The sequence below is a fragment of the Hippocampus comes genome, unplaced genomic scaffold, assembly GCF_001891065.2.
Source record: "Hippocampus comes isolate QL1 unplaced genomic scaffold, H_comes_QL1_v1.1 scaffold135, whole genome shotgun sequence".
Taxonomy (NCBI): Eukaryota; Metazoa; Chordata; class Actinopteri; order Syngnathiformes; family Syngnathidae; genus Hippocampus; species Hippocampus comes.
Genome location: NW_017805583.1, coordinates 1,456,295 through 1,471,393, shown reverse-complemented (window position 1 = coordinate 1,471,393; position 15,099 = coordinate 1,456,295). Strand labels below are relative to the sequence as shown.

Below are 15,099 nucleotides of genomic sequence, written 5' to 3'. Positions count from 1 at the left end.
TCAGCAAATCACCAACTTCTTTCCTATGAACATCCACCCACCTTTTCTCTCATGTCTTCCTCACCTAAACCCCCAATGCCGTTCAATCACAAGTTAACTATATTTAACCACAGTTCAATTAGAGTGGCAACACGCAGACCGAAGTGAGTGATCTCAAGCCAGTCAGTCTGGAAAAGATTTCAAAGACCTTTCCAAAGGCTTTGGGGATTCCAGCAAACCACACTCAGAACAGTGGTGAACCTTCCCGGGAATAATCGACTTAAATGATTCCAAAGGTGCAACAATGACTCATCCAGCAGGTCACAAAAGAATCCAGAATGACATCCAAAGAACTGCAGGCCTCACTGGCCTCAGTTAAGGTCAGTCATCATGACTCAACCAAAAGAAAGTGGGCAAAAATGGCATCCATGGCAGTGTTCCAAGTATAAAAAAAAAAAAAGACGAAGAAAAGAAAATGGCTTGTCTCACCATTACAGTTGGTGTAAAATAACACTATATTTGACAAAAAGAGCATCTTCGAAAATGAAACAGGGTGGTGGCAGAGTGCTAATTTGCTCTTTCAGCACACGGACGACTTGCTATGATGAAGGGAACAATGAATTCTATTGTCTCGCAAAAAAATCCTGGAGGTGATAGATCAGCCCTCAAAGTACTCAGGGATGCAGCATCACAACTAGCTGAAACATACTAGCAAGTCCGCCTGTGACTGGCCATTTACTTACATAGGGTCAGATATGGTTGGTGTTTTTCGTCTTAATCAATAAGATCATTTGGGAACTGCACGTTATATCCGGAGTACCGGGTACTGTCGGTCTAAGTGGACCTTTTTTGTGTCATGGACCAGGTGAGTTATGTACAAGCTGTTCGTGGACCGGCAACCATTTTTTTTCCCCATCGCATTTCAATTTTAAAGCAATGGTATTGACAACAAAGATAATTATAGAGTAATTAAACATTTTACTAACACTTTTTTCATTCCTTTCAAACAGTTGTATTCAACAGTACAGCACATGTAGAATACATAAAATAACAAAGTAAACTCATTAAAAAATGGACCAATCACGAATAATGAATATATTTTAAATGTAAACATTATAATTTTTAAGTTATGATCCTATAGACGCATTGGCATCATTGCTACTTGCAAACATGATGAATCAAAAGATGACACAATTGATTTCTGCTTTCATCCGGTAGTTGCCGGCAAGTTATGAGTGACTGAACTGCTAATGTTTACGTGGTCAGGCTGTGCAAACTCGCATTTTCATGCTTTCCACTTGGTCACTTGGGTGCTACTTGTTCAAATACTTCAACAGGTTTGTTTTATTGTCTTGTTTTTGACAACATCCCACGCACAACAGTGTCCTCCACCACGTCGCTCTGGAGATACAGCCAGGGGAGGAACTGCTCTTGTCAAAGCAGTTTCATTTTTGGAAGTCATGGCCACTCATCAGCTGCGCGTTTAGATCTACCGGTACGTGTCATTAATTTGTTACTATTACTTTCTGTGTACTGCTTCTTCTTTCATCTATTGGCAGATTCTTTTTACTTCAACTTGCAAACCAATGTTGGAATGGGGACTTCGATCCGCTAAATTTGCACATATTTCCGGCATAAATGGCCATAATGGCGTAAATATGCCCACAGCTGGCCACTGGTCACGTAATATCACAAATCACAATCTTATAATCACCCAGCCCTATTTATATTGCCATTTGGAAGGTAAGGGCTGGGTGGTATTGGATGGGGGTGGTGTGTTTGACTGTTGCCCAGCAAAAACAAAAACAAAACAAACAAAAAAAAGATCTTGGTCTGTCTCTGTGCGGCCCGGTACCAAATGGGTCGCAATCCGGTATCGATCCGGGGAACGGTGGTTGGGGACCCCTGGGTTAGAGACTTTTCCATTGCCAGCCCATCCCTTTGGAATGACCTCCTATTAAACGGTATGACTATTTTCAGGGCATTGAATCAATTGTCTTAAAAGACGTTTCACCTCAGATCTGGGCAGGCTTCATCAGTCAACACAAATAGGACTGTTCGAGCTTGGCAGCTGTTTTATCTCGTGTTAGATTAGGCATCTTTGGCACAGTAGTAGATCGCTGACTGGAGCTAGGATGTGATGTTGCGGTGACCTTTTCTCCAGTCTCTGCACATCTTCCTATCTATTTATACACTTGCGCACATTTCTAGTTGAAACCAGTTAAGACCGTGGAGTCTCATGGACTTGGCAGACCGCATGGAATTGATTGACCAAAAATTTTTGCCTTGAAATAAGAGGCAGGGCGATTAACCCACCGAGTAATCGACTGAATAATCCGTGGGACAGTAACAGCCCAAATTATGACATTCTTTCATGCCAAGACACTGATCGTGTTAATTATTTCTCACAATAATTAGGAAACAGATAAATAGCAATATGCTACACATTTCAATAAATCTCTTCGATTGTTCATGTTTTCAATAGATAACTTACATAACATTTCCAGAAAATCATTGTGTCCTGACCTATTTTTAGAACAGCCCCATGGACAACTGATGTGGTCCTTGGTGGGCTACCTGGCGACCGTGGGCACCACGTTGGTGACCCCTGCATTAAATAGTTCAACAGACAATATACAGTCTTCTGGTAATTACGATTAGTGGACATTAAAGATAAAAAGGACCGGATGAAGGTTCCCTCGGAACTTTTCACTGGCCTATGTAATAATAATATTAATATTGATTATTACTATTAAATGGTCACCGTACAAATTTTAATGGGTGACACCCCTTGCCTCCTTGCACTTATTTTCCCGTCTGTCCATAATTCCACGACAGTACACATAGAACTGGTGTTGTTTACCCTTAATAATGAAATTCTAAAGTGCAATGAAGATGACAGATTACTTTTCAAAACATGGTTGCAATTCCAATCATTTCTACTCGCATGAAAGGAAACTTGATCTCCCCACCCCAGGGATAATAACACACATAATTATAATCAACATGCAGTCGATGTTTTCTTACAGGATGGGAACAAATAAGTTAAAATGACAATGATAAACACTTGCAAGGGGGGGGGGGCGGGGTGAACCAGAAAAAAATGACAGATGGGATAACAGCACAATCATCCAGTTTGCGGTCAGAGCTTTGTGTGGGCCTGTAAAGTTCCTCAACAGCAAACTAATCAATTGAGTTGACGTGAAAACTCACTGAATCTGACTACAAGAGAAAACTCCACCCACGTTTCAGATTTTCACTTGTATTAGGTGAAAGGAGAACATTGTTAGAGGGGTGGGGTGTAGAACAGAATAAAGTCAAACTCTTTACACTTATGTTGGTCTTGTCGCTGCCGGCAGAGGACACGCTCCATCTTTTAGTAGCTTTGGCATCAACAGGTGAAGAGTCTACATCCATGTCTGCACTGTGAATCTTCCTGTTCAGGTCCTGAAACATGTCCTGGTGGCGTTTCCGGGTGTGCATTATCTTCTACACAAGAAGATTGTACATTACGCACAAGGGAAATAGCACAAACGCCCATCAATTCCACTTTGGCCTCTTCTTAGTCATCTCTAATCTCTCTAATTACGTTCCATACCTAACAGTGAATAACAAATGTTTGCAAACATCAACAGATTATGATACTAAACAGACAAATCGAAGCTCTTTGTATGAATAAAAGAGACTAAAATTACCTCAAAGTCAAGCTCTGCATAGCGTGATTTTCGCCTCTGGTGGGAGGAGATGATACAGACAGATTAATGACTTATAATGATATTATGCGCCACTTGAGAAGACAAATGCTTGAGTATCCTCAATACATTTCAGTCTGGTGGAAACTCAATAAGGGATTTTCTGCGACTCATAGGAGCGCAGTGATGGCAAAGGGAGAAAACTAGGTTTGTCGCTGGTCATTCCAGCCCCGTTGGCAAAAGCTTGCATTTAACAGATTGTGACCGAATGACCTTTAAGTCAGCTGTCACTGAATAGTGAGGGGAAAACCTGACCTTCAGGCTGCCCAGTTGCTCTGGCAACTGCTGCTTCACACGCCATTATGGAAGTGTGTTTTGCCCTGAAGTGAAAAGACACCAGCAGACAGATGTTGGGGCCACTGTGTGCTGCTCACTGCACTGCCACATCTTGCGACTGCAGTCAGCACTATAAACTGGACTAAACTCGAACTGTTTCACCGCCAAGGGTTTTCTTATGTTCATCCTTGCTTACGTTTTTGGATGCAGTTTCGTTCGCCCATGAAATAAGATGACTGATGTCAAATTTAAGGCATCAGTAAAGCAGCAACCTACGTTTTTGGATGCAGTTTCGTTCGCCCATGAAATGACTGATGTCGAATTTAAGGCATCAGTAAAGCAGTAACTGGAAAATGTGTGAAATGTATCAAACTGATGAATGGATTAAAAAAAAAAACAAAACAAAACAAAAAAAAACATCAAAGTGCATATTATGTGATGAGACAAAAAAATGTGTAACCTACCAAAAATAACTTTGACACATGTACAATACACAAATCCTACGCATTTGTCTTAAAATCTGGGTAATGCTGGTTAATACAATGAAAAGTCTCATGGTTATAATATTCCCATGAACAGAGGCTATATTTAAATGGACGGAAATGTTCCAGTTTGATCCGATTAAGGTGACACACTGCCAGCATCTTGTGTTGTCACTTGTTTTTGTTTGTTTGTTTATTGAACATACAAACATATAACAGAAATTTGGCAGGGAGTCAAGGGAAGTTAAAAAAAACTTAAAAGAAAAAATGTCATCATTCAGCACAATTTAGATGTTCAAAGGAAGTAGGAAAAAGTAAAACATCAATCTAGTCCTACCCCTTGTCCTTTGTGAATTTTAACTTGTTTGATATTAATATAATAATAGGTCATTCATTTAGTTGATCTCAATCTGAGAAAAGGAAAAAAGTCAACATATAGGCCTATGATTTATAGTATATATTTATCGTATTTATAGTATACAAATGCATTTACGCTTATGCATACATAATATGCATTTTTGTTGGAAAGACACCAGCTTTGAATGACAAGTTCCATATGTATTTGAAAGGTCGCGCTACATGTTCTACAATATTTTGACAAATGTCATATTAATATTAAAACAATCCGTGGACTTTTCTTTTTTTTTGAACATTTTGACAGGAACATGCTGGAGGAGTTCTTTTTTCTATATTGATCCATTCCAAACGTGTTTATTGGCTCAGGAATTTCTTTTGCTAGGTTACAACCGATATTGAGAAAATACGCTATTTCTGCAGTTTTATCAACAACAGTATTTGTGTCTTTTATGAAGTATTCTGGATCGTCTACTTTTTTTAGAGCTATTTTTGATTACATGATTTAGTAATTTCCATTCTTGGGTGTTGCTTTTGTTCTGCTCTAATAATGCTTGATAACGATCTCTCTTACTTATTCTTATAATATTAACTAATGTATTTTTATAGGTCTTATACTTTCTTTCAGCGTCTTTAGTTCTCAATTTTATAAATGTTTTACGTTAAATGTTTTTCTTTTTACATGCATTCTCTATACCTTTCGTTATCCACGTCTTACTTAAGACTTTATACTTCCTGGTGACTTTAGTTAATGGACAATGTTTAGCATATAAAGAGACTATAGTGGACTGAACTGCATCATACGCAATATTTGGGTCTTCGTTTGAATAAACCTCTGACCAGTTTGGATTTGCTCGGTCTAACTTAAAAGCAGCAAAGGAACATTGTGTTCTTTGTCTTATTTCTGATATGAGTTGTTAACTTTGTTTGTTTTGTTTTTTTTAATCAAAATCATGATGAAAAAAATGCAAAGACAGGGAGATGGTCACTTATATTGGTAATAAGAAGATCACCTTCCATTTTATAGTCAATTTTATTTATAAATATGTTCTCAACAAATTGTATAAAATAATAAAGTGTTATTCTACTAGGTTTCAGACTTGCTATACATTGTATTCATAAAGTCAGTTTTTTTTAATGTCCATTCAGATTTAACAAACAAATCAATGTTAAAATCCCGTGTGTGTGTGTGTGTGTGTGTGTGTGTGTGTATATATATATGTGTGTGTGTGTATGTATAACGCACGCACGCGCACACACACACACACACACACACACACACACACACACACACACACACACACACACACACACACACAGAGACACGTTTCCCTCTCCCGAGCCACTTTCTCCAGCTCTTCCCGGGGATCCGAAGGCATTCCCAGGCCAACCGGGAGTCACAGTTTCTCCAGCTTGTCCTGGATCGTTCCCAAGGCCTTCTGCCAGTGGGACATGCCCAGAACACCTCACAAAAGAGGGGTCCAGGAGGCATCCTAACCAGATGCCCAAACCACCTCATCTGGCGTCTCTCGACATGGAGAAGCAGCGGTTCCACTCTGAGTACCCCCGAGATAACTGAGCTTGTCACCCTATCTCCAAAGGACACGCTGCATAGGAAACTCATTTCGGCCGCTTGTATTCAGAATCTCCTTTTTTCAGTACAACCCTCCGCTCGTGGCCATATGTAAGAGTAGGAATGTAGATCGATTGGTAAATTGAGGGATTTGACTTTCGGCTCACCTCCTTCATTATACCACGACAGACCCATAGAGAGTCCGCATCACAGTCGACGCTGTATCGGTCCGCCTGTGGCTCTATCCTTCCCTCACTCATGAACAAGACCTCAAGATACTTGAAGATAATTTGTCCACTTGGAGCAAGATCTCATCCCTGACCTGGAGAAGGCAATCCACTCTTTTATGACTGAGCACTATGGTCTCAGATTTGTGCGTCCTGATGTCTGTCATCCCAAACGTTTCACACTCGGCTGCGAAGCGATTACTAGTAGGTGAGAAAAGCATATCTTTAACCTGGGTTTAAAAGCATTTTCACGTTATTGGTATGTTTTGAATCTTTATTCATTCATATTATTCTCTCTGATAACAGTGGTCAACAAATATTTTGGTTCCAAAATAAGTTTCAACGGTTTTAGGGTATTTTGATGTCGCTAAATCAGAAAATTATTTTGGCTTTTTCGAATTAGCTGTAATTTTGAGATATTCATTTTTTTCCCCAATAAAGGGCTAAAAATACGCAAAACAATACGCTACAACTTTGAGGCTGTGTCTTTTCAGTTTATTGCTTGGTCAAGATTATGGAAGTACGTCTACTCACCTCCAGGGAGCTTGTGGATAGTGTAGAAACAGTTTCACTCTTGGTCATCACAACAGAGTTTCCAGATTCTGCTCCATTACAGGTGCTGCTGTCCACTTGAGAGTCTCTTGGCAGGTTTTGAAGGTTGTGCGCAGGTGAGTCTCTCTCTGAACATGACACACTGACCTGGTCAGCAGGCAAGCTCTTCAGTCCGAATCCAAGCACTGGCTCACCACTGACAGGGTTAGCCAGGTGGATGAGCCTTGTCTGAGGCAGCTGCTCAACACTAATGTTGTACTTGGTTGGTTGCTCTTCTTTGCCCTTGGCTGGCCTTAGGGTAGCTGTGTTGTTGGCTGGTAATAGGACTAGCCCTGCGGCTTTGCTAGTGCCCTCACAACTGCTTCCTTCTCCATTCCTTTGTGGAAGGTCACCATCTAGCTGCTTAAAGAGCTCACTGTCACATATGTAAATGGATTTGGCACCTGGCAACTCAGTGCTGATTCCTTTAGTGGTACATTTCTCTCTGCGTAGAGTCAGTGTGTGGCTGGTATAGTCTGCCATGTTCTGGAGATGGACCTTGGCCATACTGGCTGGCATTGTATTGAAGTTAGATCCCCTTTGAAGGGTTACAGCCCCAGAAGTGGGCTTTTCCTCACCCTGGAGGGAGGAGTGCTTCATAGTGCCTAGATGAGCAGAGAAGAAAGATGCGAAAAGAAAATATTCATTCAAGGTACACTAAAGTTTGACACAATCCATCCCGTGATGCTCGTCGACTTTTGAGATGATTAGCTTCTGACATATCCCTTTGAGATCAATTATAATCAAAATAATTTGTTCAATTATAATCAAAATAATTTGTTCCAGAGTCCAAACTCGTGACTCCATTCAAACTGTTCTTATGTGCGTCTGGACAAAAGCTATTCACTCTGATATTAAGTAGTCAAAAACAATAAAACACTCATAATTTTAATGAGGAAGTCTAATACATATTGCATCACAGATATATTCTGTGTATTTATCTTGAACACAAATTGTCCAACAAGTCTTACATCTGTTCTGCACTGTAGATTTTGGCCATGTTAGACAAAGATGGACAAGGTTGAGAAAAATCACTCATGGTAGATCGAAAATGTGAGACAGTAGAAGAAAAGAAAAATCTGCTACAATTGGCTGCGGACTATTGTCGTGGCGTTGCCAGATGTGCCGAGGAATTAGAAATTATTATTTTTGATAGGGTTGTGGTCAGAGCAGAGCTTGCATAAAGTTATAGAGTTTGTTAACTACAGTTTGGAGTGTTTTTTGCATTTATTTTTCCATACCCAAAAACAGCCTGACTCAACCCTGTGTGGTCGCCTTTCCATTTCGGTTTTTGGGAGTCATGCAGTTACAATGGAACCGCTTTCCACCTTTCAAATGGTTCTAAAACACAGGCCGAGCAGGGCCGTGACATTGTCATATGATTGGCCGGCGTATGTATACATTTCTAAAGTGATGCAGCAAGGAACTGCACTGTAGATGCCCATTTCCATGTTTTAAGTGAGCGAGAGAAAACCAGACACCATCAAGTCATAAAAATACAGTATATACAGTCCACATCTATCGGGGTTTACAACAATACTTAACCATATTTATAAATTCTTATGTAACAATGGATGAAATAGTGAAGCTGCTGGTAAAGATTTTAGCGAGCGGCATACACCGCTCGCCTGGCTCATTCCTTTGAATGAGAAGTCGCCAAGGTCAAAGTCGCCAGGTCTCCAAAAGGAGGGCGAAGCGTATCCAACGGAAACATCTACTGGTGTTGACCGTGATGAAGACATCCTCTAGCCGCAGCCAAACCCCCAGCCCGTCAGTCGTGGTCCCCACCTTGCGGTTGGCGGCTTGGTGGGGCTGTATTTTTATGTCTTGGTGGTGAACGGCGGTGTCTATCTCGCTTAAACCGGAAAACTGAGTTTTCATCTGTGTGAAAGTTTATATGCATTTGATGGGCTGTAATTTGCAATGCCGCCACATCATCCAATGGCAATTATTATTTTGAATAGCTGCAATGGAGGCCAGGCTAAGAAAATATGGAAAATTGGCTTAAGAGCATGGAACGAGCTAGCAAGAGGATGATTTCAAAGTTCGACTTCTATTTAAAGTCACGTCGTTTGGACATGTCACAATTGCTAACCTGCCTGTTTGCCGTTCAGTGAGGCAGCTCTGTAACAGGCAAGGAAGACTTGGGCTATTTCAGAAGTATCTTTTGGCTTACCCAGAGTGTTTTTGCATAGTTTGCATGCCATTGTTTTTCCAACTGCCTAATGATTTAGTGTGGAGGGAGACAATTGTGAACACGCAGACGTGCCTCTGTGCGTGTGTGTGGCTCCACTGGCACTCTGACTATTATCCCCGCAAAAATTCACAAAATGTGTAAGGTAAAATTAAGTTATTACTGTTCCTTTTGTCAAGATATGAATAGGTTTTGATTATTTGGTTACTTTGTGACCTATAAAATTTCCCAAATGTGATCTTTTTGCCCCGCTACCCGATCAGCTGAAAGCAACGTGGTCGCACCCCAGTTCCGGGACATCCCTAATTATTTTGGTTTCAGTGCCACCGGTTTAATATTTGTATAAGAGGCCAGGAGGTATGCCCTGAAAATGTGTTTGTACTATTTGTGAACACACGCCTTGTCTGTTCAGAAAATGTTTCAAAAGGATTTAAAAGTGTGAAAATGATCCAGTTGAGAAAATCTTTCAAAATGATTCAAAAGGGCAAAACTGAATGTACAAAACCCATTTACCTGATCTGCAAGCCATATCAACATCCTTCTCAAAGTCAGTCTGGTAACAAAATGTAAAAAAAATATAAATTGATTACAAATAACAAGAAATTACGCATATGAGCTGATACAAATGACATGAAAAGTCTGAACATCCCTGTTCAAATGTCAGGTTTTTGTGATATAAAAAAGTGATACCTAGATGAATCATTAAAACACTTTTTCTATCATTAATGTGACCTATATCCAGTACAACTCAATTATTGTTTTTTCCAATGTATTTGAATAGGGAAGTCAACATAAACAACTGAGATAGACACCTTGTGAAATGGGAGTTATTTAAAGTGCCTCTGATTAATCCCAAATAATTACGCTGTTCTAGGAGGCTTTTCATGACCTTTTTTTTTCCTTTCTAAAAGAAGAAGCCTGAAATGTATGTGCTTACACTGAGTTTTATTTGAAACTGTCCAATGTACCCCACACCATGACTAAGATCCAAGAAAAACACAGCCCCAAAGCTGCCCATGCTTCACTGTAGGTTCGTGATGAGCAGTGTTGTTTATGTGCCAAACATACATTTAGGGGAGTTCAAGTGTGTTTTTTAAACTTTTTTTTGGGCTGTAAAATAAGGCTTGCATCTTGCTACCCAGCTCCATAACACACAAGAGATTGTTGTCAAAATGTATTAGACAACCAGTCCTTGCCAGACTCCTTTAATGTTGCTGTCGCCCTTTAGGCAGCCTCAATGTCCAGTTGTCGTCTCGTCTTTTCATCAATATTGGAGGGACATCCAGTTCTTGGTCATGTTAATATCGTAACATATTTACAACGCTTTTTGATTATTGTCTTTGCTATGTTCCAGGGTGTACAGCATTTAATGTACTGGCAATCATTTTGTTCCCTTTTCCTGACTGACACTTTAAATTAGATACTTCTGATGCTGTGGAAGATCTCTGTAGACCATGGCTTGTGCTGGAAGATGTTATAACGTATTGTCAAGAAAAGCCTATTAGAACACCTGAACTTCATTCAGGGTTAATCAAAAGCATTTGAAATGGTGGTCGGCGTGTACAAACTAAAACAATGGAATATGAAGAGGAATGTTTTTTTTTTTAAATATCCATTATAGATCAACCATAGAAACTGTAGACAGACAAGCTGGCAGGCAGGCAGGAAAGCATGCCGACAGATAAATAGTCAAATGATTGTGAAGTGGCAATAAACCACATCAATAATAATTATATATTCAATATTGTCATAATTTTTTGTGTTACATTTTGAAAAAAGCTTCCAGAAAAAAAAATCCATAAGCATACCACAAGCTGAGCATGTCCATTCTGGAAAGATCCACCAGAATCCCCATTACCATCTTCCTGGCGGTCTCCCACGCGGCACTTTACTGCTTCCTGAACCTGTTGAACACAATAAAGCTCCTGGCCTTACTTCTGGTGTGTCATGTGAATGCTGGTCAATCCTTTCTAAATTCTGAATGAGCCCAACTTCAATGGTTAGCTGTTTTAACCCAAAGAGGTTCAAGGTTCAAGGTTATGTGTCCAATTTGATATTTTATATCGGCCTTTTAAATTTTGAAACCAATAAACAGTATTTAACGAACAATTCGGCTCATCATATTATTCCCCGCAATATCAATGAATGTGTCCAATTAAAACAAAATTCAGTCATAAGAAAACGAGTTATAAGGCGCATTGTTTTTGATGAAACATTGTATGTTAAATAGTTTATTCTAATTGTACCATTTGTTTATTTGATAGATTCAGCACTATTAGGCTAGGTTCAGACCATACATAGGATGTGTTATCACTTTGGCTAATGCTAAATGCTCTCTTGGTTGACAGTTTAACAGCTGTAAACAAGCCACCAGCTATTGGAAGTGAGCTGTGTCGTTTACCTCACATCGGTTCGGTCCCACATTATAAAATTGGAAAAAATCCGCCAGAAGAGCTCAGTTTACGTCTATCTGGCAACCACAACATTAGGTTATTAGGATGACATTTTCCGTGATTTTTAAGCACCTGTTAGCATTTATATGCAGAGGAAAACGAGAACGCAAACAAGAATGTGAAAGTAAATCGAAAGGAATATAACTTTATCTCTTGATCCCACAGACCGCAATGACATTATCACACATGATAACATTGGAATGCAGATGAGAATGACAACGCAAATGTAATAAGAAGGAATTTGAATTAAAGACGACAAACTGAAAAGACAACATTCATAGGGTGCACCGCATTACAAAGCGCGCTGTTGACTTTTGTGAAAATTAAAGGATTTTAAATGTGCCTTACGGTTTGATAAAATATGGTAATTCCTCTGGTCGCACAGTAGAGAATGTGGTTGGCACTTACTCCGGGTTTGTATATCAGCGTGCGTTGAGCTTGCATGTTCTCGCTGGCTACTCTGGCTTCCTCCCACAAACATATTTATGCTTTTGCTACCATTTTCATTGGAAAACTAAATTGCCCATGTAATAATGTGACTGTGAAATACGATCTGCCAGTATGAGCCTGTGACTGACTGCTGCCCAGCACAGGGAGTACCCCGCCTCTCTCCTCGAGTGAGCTGGGATAGGCTCCAGCAGCTCACCCATGATCCTAAATAGGATAACAAAAGGGGGGTGGCCAATCATCCTATTAAAAGTGACATGAGCTTCCCATTGGCGGATCATAATCAGTATAGCAGATTTTTGTTAAAATATCTTTTTTTTTTTTAAATCTAGAAAATAAATACATCTCTGAATCACCTCTGTGTGCTGGATATACTGTATATATATTAGAAGCAGTTTTATAATTTGCCATTCATCTACCGATGATGCTGTATGCTGTTAAGCAAACCTAAATGACAAAGAATCAGGAGTGACTGGGCTTGAGTTGTGTGCTTCTGAATACGTATTTCCGAATAGGCTGTCTGGTAGCTGGGGATGGACCTAAAAATTTTTAGCACCTGACAAAGGGCACCCCATGGCTCCGAAATGCTAATGAGACATTTGGGAGCAAGAGCGTGATGAAGGAATGAGTGCAAAACCTTTAGAAATGATTCTCCTAGGACTAACAACATAGTAGGAGAATGCAATGAACCTGAACCATTAAAAGAGCAATACGGTCACAATTATTTTGAGAAAAAAAACCCAACAACCACAAACCAACAACAACAAACAAAAATAGGACAGTGAAAATTGACATTGTTGTTGCCATGATGATGTCAAAATACCTCTCTTCGTAGGATGCAATGCACCATTACAATGACAAAGCCTTCCATAGAATCAAAGACAGCAAATAGAATCTGGAATAGTGCAGAGCGCCGGTCAGTGATGGCAAGTACAGCTGACATCCATGTGAGAGCCAGAAGGGGCAAAACCACGCAGGAGCTCCACAGTGAGGCCCTGCAGAATGGGAGCAGGAGAGCAGTCACTGACAGTACTTTCATCAACATAAGCCAGAAAGCAGATGATTTGATCTACTGTTTTCCAAAAGCTTGATTCATGTTCAAAACACACTTAATTCCCATGATCGAAAATTAACATTGCATAAATCAAAGCTCCCCTGAAAATTTCATTTGTTTAAAAAAATATATAAAAATTAATAAATGATTAGAGCCTTCCATTTCAACAGTGCATGAATGCATCACAACACATTCTCTGGACTACAACCACCACAGGCAAACCATACATCCAATACTCCAATATATGTGTTGGTATTTACATATATCCCATGCATGTATGTTCCAGAATGCTGAGACAAACTGTAGAAGATATACAGGTACTATAATTTTAAAGGGATGAGAAGGAAGAACAATGGTGAATAGTGAGGGGAAACGGGTATAATCAGGCTGGTACAGAATGTAAAGAAGAACAGAAAAGACTGAGCAGAGAAGGACAAGCAGGACAGAGGCATAGTCTAAAGAGGTGTCTGAAATTGTTTTGTTTTTTTTCACAAACATTCCTATTTGTTTACTTTCTTGTTACTTTCAACGTTTTCTATTCAACATAACGTTGATATAATCATATCTGGATATCTGTACGCTTGGAATGGATAATAACCAGCTATTTAGAAGAAGAAAAAAAACAGTACCAAGTGGTTTACTAGATTGAAGTCTTGAAGCCACTATCACTATCACTTGCAATGTCACCTAAAATGTCAAGTATCTGAAGATTAATGGTTGTTGCAGAAGTATTTATTCATGCTACTTTACATACTAAATACATGTAGTCTTATAGTGGGTTGACCTGTCTTATGCAAATAGAAAGAGTAGATCAGTGGTCACTGCATTGCTATTACAAATTTGAACTCCAGTTTTTTACTCTGCCTTGCATGGCTCAAAGCCTAAAACATGTTGGATGACGACACAACCAATTAGTTTAACAATTTGGATCATTTCTTTCGTGCTCGATGACTGAACCTTAAGTCTTACCGTTTTACTATTTACTAAAAAAAAAACGTAAGAAATTTAATGAAGACAAGGAACAGTTTTGCCCGAAAGTGCTTTGTTAAATTATTTGTATTCCTTGACCTCATTTGGAATTTGGGTGTCATTATTTGGATGAAGCCAACCCAACCAAAAAGTGCTTCATCATTATAATCGCGATTCGATGACAATTCGAAGTAGGCCTGAGAAATTATTTTGAGAGCAGCTGAACTGAGCAACTTTAATTTTAGCCTTTGTGTTTGCATGCTTTCCCCATATTTGTGTGTATTTTTTTTCTCTCCATAGTGTTTCCCAGTGTCTAAAACCTGCATCTACTGAATATCACATATCATTAGATAGTAATCAAAATATTTAAATTCATTATTTACCTCAGTATCAATGCTGAGAGTAAATTGCCATCTTGAAAGTGTCAGCCCTGTGATTGATTGCTGATGAGCCAGCAATATTAGTTAGATATACACATATAGCACCAATCAAAAGTTTGGAAACACCTTCAAATTCAAATGATCTCAGTCACATTGGAAACATTTTCAAGCCATTAAGGCTTGATGATGCAGAGTTGTGAACTGATTCGGGTCCCAAAGCATAGCATCAGCCACATCAAGATGTGCCAAACTGTTATCTGGGAAAAAGGTGCTTGCTTACTTATATTTTATATATCTATCTATCTATCTATCTATCTATCTATCTATCTATCTATCTATATATATATATATATATATATATATATATA

General features: G+C 39.3%; 1 protein-coding gene across 6 annotated transcripts in view; it reads right to left on the bottom strand.

The window, feature by feature from the left end:
* adgrb1a (adhesion G protein-coupled receptor B1a) overlaps positions 1-15,099 on the bottom strand; it is a 113,475-nt gene that overhangs the window by 3,528 nt on the left and 94,848 nt on the right. For 5 of the 6 annotated variants that reach the window (XM_019880070.1, XM_019880069.1, XM_019880071.1 and 2 more), the window contains 6 exons: positions 13,152-13,323; positions 11,237-11,332; positions 9,942-9,981; positions 7,178-7,839; positions 3,675-3,710; positions 3,310-3,468 (listed from right to left, as the gene is read on the bottom strand). In XM_019880070.1, the coding sequence (XP_019735629.1) occupies positions 3,310-3,468; positions 3,675-3,710; positions 7,178-7,839; positions 9,942-9,981; positions 11,237-11,332; positions 13,152-13,323 (1,165 nt within the window). The remainder of the gene's footprint in view (positions 1-3,309; positions 3,469-3,674; positions 3,711-7,177; positions 7,840-9,941; positions 9,982-11,236; positions 11,333-13,151; positions 13,324-15,099) is intronic. The other variant, XM_019880074.1, reaches the window with a different exon arrangement.